This window comes from Bidens hawaiensis, unplaced genomic scaffold, assembly GCF_021521415.1.
Source record: "Bidens hawaiensis isolate Kalapana, Puna unplaced genomic scaffold, B.hawaiensis_p1.1 tig00038105_1, whole genome shotgun sequence".
NCBI classification, from domain to species: Eukaryota; Viridiplantae; Streptophyta; class Magnoliopsida; order Asterales; family Asteraceae; genus Bidens; species Bidens hawaiensis.
In genome coordinates this window covers 65801-76705 of record NW_027496674.1, presented here as the reverse complement: position 1 = coordinate 76705, position 10905 = coordinate 65801, and the positions used below count along the sequence as shown (strand labels likewise).

Genomic DNA, 10905 nt, shown 5'->3' with positions numbered 1-10905 from the left:
AAATGTCGGTATCAAAAAATCACCCCAAAACGCCCCCCCCCCCCCCCCCGGGTGGGGGTGTTCCCCGGCGTTTTGGTTCTAAAACGCCACCATCACTCTACGACCACGGACGGTCTTATAAAGATGGGGATAGGAGACGGGCCAGGAATGCTCTAACATTGATAAATCTAAACCAAGTATAAATTTGTTATTATGATTATGTTGTATTTATTATATCCTGAATCAATCTGTTTTAAGTCTCTACACATCCGCAGTGGTGAAGACAACATACAAAACCAGTTTCATTGATCCTAGAGGTGCACAAAAAAACTTGCCTCTAAACTGAACCGGGAAACCGAACAAAAACAAAAGCTTTTTAGAATCAATTGAAACCATAGGCTCAGGTCGGTTTGTAATCCTCACCATTGAACGGTTACAAACCGAACCAGATTTTGCACTTTTAAATGATCCTAAAATGTTTATTTGATGTGGAAATTTCAAGTTGTTTTGACTGGTTTTGACCATGATCATGGATTATTAATATAGTAGATGTGTGATTCTCAATATTTAAGCACAAAATTGAAAATCCCAATAAATAGAAAAAAGACCTTTGACAAGATTTACAAAATTCTTAAATTTAAAATGTTTTGTTTTTACCATAAGCTGACTAGTTTGTACACACAATGGTTGGTTTTTTATCTTAAGTTTTTGAAATGCAATGGTTGATTAACTGTGAAACCAACCATTTGAATCAACCATTAAAGGCATTTATTACCTAAACGGCACAGCAGCAAAAAGACTGCTAACTGCAACAAGATTCAGCTTAACCACGTAACCAGTCTATGCTATGTTAAACATATAAGAAGCACCTGAAAAGAAAGTAAAAGCTTCTCCCTCCTAAACCTGCACATGTTTTACACCTCTCAAACACAGGCAGACATCCTAGAAAGCAATCTCAAATAAACATCTACCCACAAACACTGTAAACATGCTGCAGTCACACCTACCCTTATCACCCCCGGTTGTTAAACGAACCCTGTTTCTCCCATTGCATTCGGCTTCCATCAGAACCCGAACCTCCGCCTCTAGGCCTCGGTGAACCCCACTCTTGGTTTGAAACTATTGGTGCTTGAGTTGGACCTGCACCTGGACCAGGACTACCGACCCAACCTTGATTTGGTGTGACCGCTAGAACTGGTTGTGGAGGAACCCAACCAGGGTTCACATTACCAGGACCCGCTTGCAAACCCCATGTGGGATTAACATTAGCTGTCCCCCAATTCACGGGTTGATTACCTGCAGTAGGCCCCACCAATCCCGTATTTGGATTTGGAACCACCGCCGGCCAACTTACATTCGGTTGTGGCGGCTGCTGCATAAAGTTCCCGACAGGAGTTTGAACCGCCCACTGGTTCGGTTGTTGACTCTGAGGTGGACCACCACTCCAACCATAAGCATTTTGAACAGCAACCGATGGTGGTGCAGCCACTTGGGAACCATTCAAGCTAGGACCCACAGGCGGGCCCACATGTCCCAAACTTTGATTTGAAGCAGGAGAAGGAAGGTAAGTAAAACCATGTCTCTCAGTTTTAACTGTAAATCGTCCCTCTAACGCATCAGTTAACAGAATACCATCTTTTTCCTTCTTGGTTGTTCTCCATATTTTCAACTCCGGCGGAAAGAACTTATTATTGTTCCATTTACGCAACTGTGCCAAAGAAAACGGGCCTTGAATTTTCCCAGTTGGATCCTTGTAATGCCATATTTTCTCAGTTTCTGAAACATCATCTTTTGTTGGCCCGACAATTTTCTCTGTTTCATTTGCAGGACTCGGTTTCTTTAATACACTTGGCGGTGTCTGCACAACTCTATTATCTCTTCCTTGACCCCAAATATTATCATTATGTGAGCCCACTCGTGGAGAGATCGCAGCATCTTCAAGTCTTTTTGAAAAATCATTACTTGACAAGCTTCTGCCCAACTCATAACTCTTTCCAGGATTTCTAGGTGTACTTGAACCCATACCTCTCCAAGAATCTCTTGAAGGGTAGTCTCGTCTTTTGCTATATCGGGAATCCAGAGGACTATTGTGCGTATCTACATATTAAATCATTTAGCATCAAGTATCGATAAGAGACTAGCGTGATTATTCAAATATAAATAGTAATAAGGGTAATAAATTTGGAAGATCATTTTGACAGCACTTCAAAACTTAAATACCTTGTTTTTTGTCATCTTCTTTTGTATCATCTTCAGATTCACAGCTTGGATCCATAGTAGGGTCACCATGTATTACAGGAATATCTTGTAGCCTGCGAGCACGTTCCTCGGGTGTTTTCAGAACTTCTAATTTCTCAACACATTCCCGGAGCGTAAATATAAGTTAAAGATAACCAAGAATTATTTAAATAGAAATGAAACCCAAGTAAATGTGACATAATTAACTGGTAGAACAAAAAGATGAACTATTTTCATTATAGAAAAAATTAGAGTTTCTGCTTTTTAGGTGTATAGCAAATTTCACTTACCATTATCAAACTAAGAAAAGTACATAAATCATCCTTTTAAGTTTGTATGTTGTAACAGTTTACGTCCTTTCCTCTAACATCCATATATTTTGGGCATTAAACAAACGCATGTGGGGTCATAACGGTCTATTTTTCTCTTTTTTCATCAAAATGCCTTCTTCCAACTGAGAGTAATTAGAGTATGGAAACAATGATGGTGACATGAAAGAGAACGAGAAGATGTTTTGATAAAAATAAATGAATAAAAGAACCATTTTCCCTCACATGAGAGGTGCATGTTTTCCTTTGACGACCAAAATAGATGGACGTTAAAGTAAAAGACGTAAACTGTTATAACATATAAACATAAAGAAATATTTTGCAATTTCCTTAGCTTAAAAACAGTAAGTGAAATTTACTGTACACATAACGGACGAAAACACAATTTACTCTGTAATATATATATATATATATATATATAGGGGAGATTTCAATTAAAAACCCCTTTGAGTTTTAAGAACTCGAAAGAACTCAGTGTAACGATTTTTTTTTTCGAATTTTTTTTACACATGCGTAATATATGTAAGTTACATACACGTAAAAAAATTACAGATTTTTTTACGCACCGAGTCGACTTTTTACACATGTGTAACGGACGTAAAAGTTAGTGTAACCACTTACATATTTATTCTCTCTCCTACTTTGACCTTTTTGCCAGATTTAATCTCAACCACATATTTCAATCTATTTAATTAAATGTGTGGCCTAGAATTGAGTTCTTAAAACCCAACATGGTTCTCAAAATATCCCTCTCCTATATATATATATATATATATATATATATAGGGGAGATTTCAAATGAGAACCCCTTTGAGTTTTAAGAACTCAAAAGAACTCAGTGTAACGATTTTTTTTTCGAAATTTTTTTACACATGCGTAATATGTGTAGGTTACATAGACGTAAAAAATTACAGAATTTTTTACGCACCGAGTCGACTTTTTCACATGTGTAACGGACGTAAAAGTTAGCGTAACCACTTACATCTTTATTCTCTCTCCTACTTTGACTTTTTTGTCAGATTTAATCTCAACCACATATTTCAATCCATTTAATTAAATGTGTGGCCTAGAATTGAGTTCTTAAGTTCTTAAAACTCACCATGGTTCTCAAAATATCCCTCCCCTATATATATATATATATATATATATATATAAGATTACACGAAATATCAAATACTACATAGTAAAAGGATATTCCTTCTTGCGCCCTAAATCACTTGCTCGATCACGAAGATGACTAAGACGCAAAACCTCTGTCTCAAGCCACTACACATTAAACACAAATATAATCCAACATATTGAATGAATCACTTAAATCTAAAACAGGTTTTATGCCATCAGCTTTTAAGATTGACAGAATTTAAAAGTTAAAATCGTAAATCTGTGATTTAGATGGAACCCAATGCCGAGATTCTAGAACTTACATCATTTACTCTGGTTGCCTGAAGTTCAATGGCTTTATCAAGAATGTCCCCCTAAAAAGAAAATGACAAATTTAGGGGAAAAAAACAGACCATATTTTATAGTAGTAATCCAATCCGTTAATATATGAAACAAGAATATACCACTGTTAGTCTTTTTATTAAGCCACACTTTATACTTTGTCGAAGACGTTTGCATTCCTCCTACCATATAAAGACTAGACACATCAGTAACTAATATATACGCATTAAATTAACGCAACAGTAAAAACAAAATAAAATGTAAATACCTCAGTGAAATCTTGATTTGAAATAGTGTCAATAGATATGGATTCCGTTTTGTCAAGATTCAATATTTCAAGCATGATGTCAGTAGTCCTTTTGCCAACCACATAGGGAGCACCTGGGGTAGTAGTACCTGCATTAAAAACAACAATGTACTTATGACTGGAAGCAAGTTTGAATTCATAATCATGGTTAATAGCTAATTTATGTTTCTCTTTAATAATTACCTGTAACTTGAACCAGTCTATATATGTCCTGACTAGGATTAGTACCAGGGATCCTTATTCTAACAAAAGTGCCAACACTTCTGCTACGAAATGATTCAGTGTCATCAAGTAAATCCTCTGCCAACTTCCGTTTTAAGTAAATTAAGTTTATATTATGAATATCAATTGCGGCATAATCCTCACGATTGGATTGAGGTTCTTGATCACCTTTCTTGCGATTCTTACGTTTTTTATCTTTCATTTTCTCATCATCTATGGGGCTAGTTTCAGTATCAACCACACTCCCTTGATTATCACCGTCTTCTTTAATAAGAAAATGAGATTCAAGAAGTTTTAACATCTCAAAATGGCCTACACGCGGCTTACCAAAAAGCCCTTGAAGTCTTGCATCACAAATAATTTGACTTTTACGGCGAGAATCACGAAGTTTGTTTGTTTTAATGTATTCAAGCAAGAGAGCTTGTACATCAAACTGAGATTTATATGATGTGTCATGTCCCATGTGGGTGACAAATTCAAGTAATTCTTTTGATGCCCATGGAGTCCCGTCAGAAGCACTAGCAGCAGAACCACGAGTCTTGGCCTTCTTTGACTTTCTGCTTCTGGTCTTCTTTGTTTGACTTTCTAAATTCTCAGAAGGGTTTTCTGAACCTGAATCACCATCAGAATGTCCAGCTGGAAGCTCTTGTTTGCCAGCTGGCTTGGACCCCTTGTAAGGGTTCTTAGCCTCAACAAGTTCAGATAAAGAGATATCAAGTTTTGTTTTCATATCTGTCCAATAATCCTTAAATAGATATTCCCAGCTATTTTTGTCGTCAAAGTCTACAGTTTCCTGCAAAATTAAACCAAAATATTTATAAAAAAAATCACGCATTTTACCTGAGCCTGTAAACGAACCGAACGCTCAGTGAATCGTTCAATGGAAAAGTTTGTTCATTTATTACCGTGAACAATTGTTCATTAATGTTCGTTAGTTAACGTTTGTTTGCATATTCATTTAAAATTTTAGGCCCCTTACAATTTAGTCTAGTTTTAACATAAGTTTAGGTCTAACAGCTTTATGTTCATGTTTACTTTTAACTGGTGTTCAATCAGTTATTTTCATTTATATTCGTTCATCTATGTTCAGTTACTTTTGTTCATGAACTGTTTGTTTATATTTATACTGTTAATAAACGAACATAAACGCACACGAACACAGACATTTCCTTAACAAACACAAAAATGAGCATTTCCTTAGCGAACGAACACAAACAAGAAAACCTCGTTCGTTTAATTGTTTGTGTTCAATCGTTTGTTCAGTTAAGTTACACGATCGAACACAAACATGCTTCGTATGTATTCGTTTGGTTTGTTTACAGGTCTAATTTTACTTATTCGATGACATTATAAACCAATAACCAGATAAACAAGCCGAACTCAACTTTGTGAAATTACTCACTAGTCGACCTCATTTAGACATAGAACTCGAAACGAGCAGAGCTCAGCTCATTTACACCCTAATGACGAGTATACCTGATTTTCCTGTGGATGTTTTTCAATTGACAACACGGTTTTCATGCAAGACTCACAAAAGCCTTTCTTCTCTTTATCTCTGATACACAGTATAATATCTGTTTTAATGCATGATTTGCACAAGGAAAAGGTGCATGTATAGCACCTATAGTCAGCCTTCTTTGAACAGTTGGTACACAGGTGCCAGCCTGACAATCCAAGTTAGAGAAATGTAAGTTGCTAATCATATATGAATAAGTCTAGTAGTTCATATGGTACATAAAGAATCAGAAGACACAATTTCAAAAAAATGCATGAAATTGAATGCATTGAACAAGTGGATAACGTGAAATGTGACAAATAATCTTTTACACTATCGCTTTAAATAAACATGAGAAGTGTCCATGCATGAACTAATCTATGAAAATATGTATATCAGTTAACCCATGAGTAGACCGACAGTTGTCACGTTCAGAAACACACTCGTATTAGAGATTACGGCATCAATTAATATAAAATGAAAGCTTGTTTAATAACATCAAAAATTAACTAAGCATTAATATATAATCTCAAAACTATTTTCTGGGACAAAAAACGGACTCTTTTTAAGATGGGAACAAAGATTCACCCTTTTTTTGTTGACTATTCTAATTATTTTATTTTGGAGCCATACATCAAAAACAAAATTCAATATTCTACTAAACCAAGTTTGTTTTAAGGTTACTCAGGTAGACCCAAATTTACTTTAAGCATCATAAAGTCATCACGTCAATATAGGCCTTCCATTACAAAATCTTCCTATACCTGAACAGATATCATTGGTACCCCACTGCAATAAATTTGCTACAACTGTTTCCTAATAAACCTTATATTCACGTCCATTTTGTTCATTTATCACTTGCATCGTAGTCTTAACTGACATAAAACTTCCTTTTCAATTGGTTTTAAAATGCACGCATCGCCAATCATATCGCATCGCTGCACATAATGCGTTGTGTTTACATGTTGTGACTTTGATGCGCCAATTACGCAATAAAGAAGTTATCAAAAATTGCACTTTGATGTGTGCAACATGGAATTAGTACTCAGGTCAGACCTTTTCAACTGAAAATCAGGTCAGATCTTTTAATTAGGGGAGGCGATACTAACCTGGAGATGATAGAGAACTATGGGAGAGTCGACGGAGAAGGTTGGAGGAAGGAGATGACGGCGGCTGGAAATAAGATTGCTATAGAAACCCTAGAATTCTTCTATATATAGTTTTAAAATGTTAATGAGTATATGCATAACGTATCTGTATATAAAGCTAGTTTGGTGGTGGCTATAGCTTAAATTTGTATTTATTAATCTAAATTTCTTATTTTTTAATGTTTAAAAAGTTAGCATGTTAAAATATTATGTACAATTTATTTTCTAGTATTTTTCTAATAAAAAACGCATCACATACGCGATGCACTTGCATCACGCAACACGTGTCGGATTTCAGTACCAAACGCTTCGGAGCACATCATGCCATTTAAAACCAAGCTTGTTGGTGGCAAATATCAAATGACAACTAAGGATTAAGGGGGAAAATGAAACAAAAAAACTGATCTTTTTTTTTTCCAAAACAGAGTGATGCTGCTCAAACTGTCTTTATACATGGAATGTTAATAGTTCATTAAAAGCTATAAGGATAATCATTAATCAGCCATCAACTGCAAGCAACATAACTTAATAAAGTAATATCCTATAAACTATTAAACATGTATGAAACAGCAGACAACAATGCATTTCCTATGAACTATAAGTTAGCTATCCTTAGCTCACAAGAATATCATTTTCTAAAATAAAAAAAGAACATTTTTTTCTCATCTTGAAATCACCCTGATATCCCCTTTTAAAATATGTATATAAATAAAGGCATGCTACGTAAAAACTGAATGCATACATAAATGGTAAGCAAACTACACAAGTAAAAGATTTGCAAAAGTATTAACTCACCACAATCCCATCTACCCTTAGTTTGAAAGAAAGCTTCGTCCCGGTTAATGCAAGCAGGATGATAAGCTTTTGGGCAATCCCTGTAATTACAAAACAACAAAGTCAAAATCAGTAGCAAAATCCCATTAATGCAAGCCCTAATTGATCACTGTAATCAAAACACTCACCGCTTGTCACATATCACAAGGTCTCCACCATCATAACACATGAAGCAAACATCCTCCTCCTCAACCGTCTTCCGTGGCCCACCAGTAGACTTGGGCGTAGCCTGTGGAGTCTTCCCTCCTCTTTTCCGTTTCCTCCCCTGCCGGCCTCGGGTTTTAACAGGCTGTTCCTGCTCCGGTGATTCGGTCCCTGCTTTCTCTTCATCAGTCTCCAAATCTGTATCCAATGATTTATCCTTCTCTGCCACCATCTGTTCTTCTTCTTCAATTTCTGCAACAAATTTTCCTGCAATCACTTCATGAACACCATCCTAACTAAGAATGCAAATGAGCCAAGCTGCTCGCGAGCCACTTAAGATCAAGTCGATAAAAAGCCCGAAACAAGCCGAGCTTTTTCAAGCTCATGCTGAGCCTGAGCCTCAAATAAAGCTCGTTTAGGCTCGCCAACCCTTAACGGCATATGTGTTTTTAAGTTTTACTTCTTTTGGACTTCTATGCATTAATTTACACTGCATAGCCTAGCTCGAGCAGAGCTTTGGCTAGTTGGCTCGTTTAAGGTTTTTCTCAAACTACATAAAAATAATTAAAAGCGTATATAAATTAATTAATAAATGATAAACAAACCAAGCTAGAAAAAACTACTCACGATTCACGAGACTTGTGTATTTAAAGTTTTACCTGTTTTGGACTTCTACGTATTAATTTCACACTGCATGTCTGACTTGTTTATGTTTTTTGTCAAAATATATAAACATAATAAAAAGAACGTATATGAATCAAATGCCAAATAATAAGCGAGCCGCTCCCGAACTTGAAAAAACTTTAGAAAAAGAGGTCGAAACAATTCCTGACCTGTTATTTCTTCTTCTGGTTGCACAGTTTCGACATTTGTATTAACATTCTCCTCATTGTTCTTATCAATTTCCTTCTCAACTGCTTTTAATTCATCAGCTGTAGGTGAAATGAACTCACTACCAGCATGCGCTGTATCTGGGGCGTTGGAATCATTCATAGCTGCCTCTGAATTCCGGTCCGGAACAATAACCGCCGCTGGTTCTTCGGTGAGAAGAGGCTTCAGCATAACAGGCGACGATTCGTCTCCTTGTTGAATGTTTGGTTCTAACACATCTTTTTGTAAATTATTATTATTATTATCATTTTGATTTGGTACGGAATCATGGAGGTGGTTTGAGGTGTTATCTACTTCTTCCATGGCGTTCAAAACCCTAACCCTAATTATTTGAATAATAATAATAATAATAGGTAGAGAGAGACATGTGCGGATGTTACGAAGCTCGCTTCCCTCTGCGAACGGACGTGGAGAAATTATAGAGAGAGAGATGGTTGGGATTATTTGGGGATGGATATCTATGTGAGTCGGGAAGATACGAGAATACAATTCAGTTCGGGTCTTGTGAGTCTGACCGGATTTATGTTTGTCTTAATTGGGTGGTGCTGGTAATTTAGACACGATACACGAGTATACAGCACCAACCTACATGAATTTAATAGTCATTGGGTATGGTATTAGCAAGTTTCATGTACTAAATAGACATATACGAACCGACTTGTTAATTTTCGTGTCAAAACATGTAAAATACTCGTTTACCTGTTTAGTACCCCCGTTAGTACTAATTATATTTTTTTATAAATAAAAAATATAATAATATAATATGTTATATACCCTAAAATATTTAACCATAAGTTTTTATACCGAACAATTGAGCACAACGCACATCATTCCAATTCAACATCAACCAGACGGTGCACAAACCCTTCTCCGATTCTCCTTTTCTGGATATCTGGTGGTTTCCCTCTACATCTCCGGTAGTCTCTGCCCTTCAATTCTCCATGTCTACCTATCCACATATCCGATTATCCGGCAGTCCGGTCTCCTCACAGAGTCACAGTTGCAGCGGTGCCATCGGCCACCTAATGGCCGAACCTTTCTCTAATTCTTCGACAGGTTCGTGTTGGATTTAATGGACCGGTTCGGTTAAGTCAACACGACTGACCGAGTTTTGACCCGTTGGAGTTACGCCGTGGATAACGAGGGTGAAACCCGCTTAAGTTAGTTAATCGGTCATGACATAAATTAACGAAATATTAGGCTGAGGGTGTGGGGGGCTCTAACGGGGGCGCGAGTGGGGGCTCCAGCCAATAATATTGTGACGTGTGGCAGAGAGAGAAACTGGATAAGGTGGGTGTTGGAGCCCCCGCTGGAGCCCCTGGCCCTGGTGTGGAGGGGCTCCAGCGGATTTTTTTTATATTTTTTTATAAATATATTCAAAAAACGTATTATTAAAAAAACTCATAAATTATTAAAAAAAACACACATTTAAAAAAAAACACATTAATATCTAAAAATAAAAAAAAATTAAAGTACTAAAAAAACATTATTCTTATTCTTCGGCTTGGTCTTCTTCGATCAACCTCTTTCGGATACGTTCCTTTTGCTTTTCCATCAGCATTTGATCGACCGGATTTAGGTTACTGAAGTCTCTTGTAAGGAAGTCCAAATCTCTCATTCGACTTTTTTCCTTTTTGTCATTAGAGACCACCTCCATGGTTTTGTTGAATTTATTGAGGGATTCAACAAGATCGACGATGTTTACGGCTCCCCCCTCAGCCGGTTTTTTCCCCTTGGCGTCCCGTCCCAATGGCCGCCTCCTCGGCGGTGAAGACGTTTCCTTCCCCGCAATGTTTAGGTCGAATCCAACGCGGCAATCCGACCCGGCGGAAGTGCTATACGCTCCAGACGAACTAGTTTTAGTCCGTTTCGGCC

The 10905-nt window shown here is 36.9% G+C and overlaps 1 protein-coding gene across 2 annotated transcripts; it reads right to left on the bottom strand.

Moving 5' to 3' along the window:
* Positions 1–815: 815 nt before the first annotated feature.
* LOC143590018 (zinc finger CCCH domain-containing protein 19-like) lies at positions 816–8388 on the bottom strand. 2 transcript variants are annotated; one of them, XM_077070621.1, is made up of 11 exons: positions 8124–8388; positions 7957–8036; positions 5995–6182; positions 4480–5311; positions 4258–4385; positions 4112–4171; positions 3971–4021; positions 3742–3812; positions 2200–2351; positions 955–2076; positions 816–882 (listed from the first exon to the last, which is right to left on the bottom strand). In XM_077070621.1, exons 1-10 carry the CDS (start codon positions 8369–8371, stop codon positions 992–994), a joined length of 2895 nt encoding a protein of 964 aa, XP_076926736.1. In that variant the 5' UTR covers positions 8372–8388; the 3' UTR covers positions 816–882; positions 955–991. The 2 variants fall into 2 exon arrangements, with proteins under 2 accessions (XP_076926736.1, XP_076926735.1); XM_077070620.1 differs by having other exon boundaries at positions 822–2076.
* Between the last annotated feature and the right edge of the window lie 2517 nt (positions 8389–10905).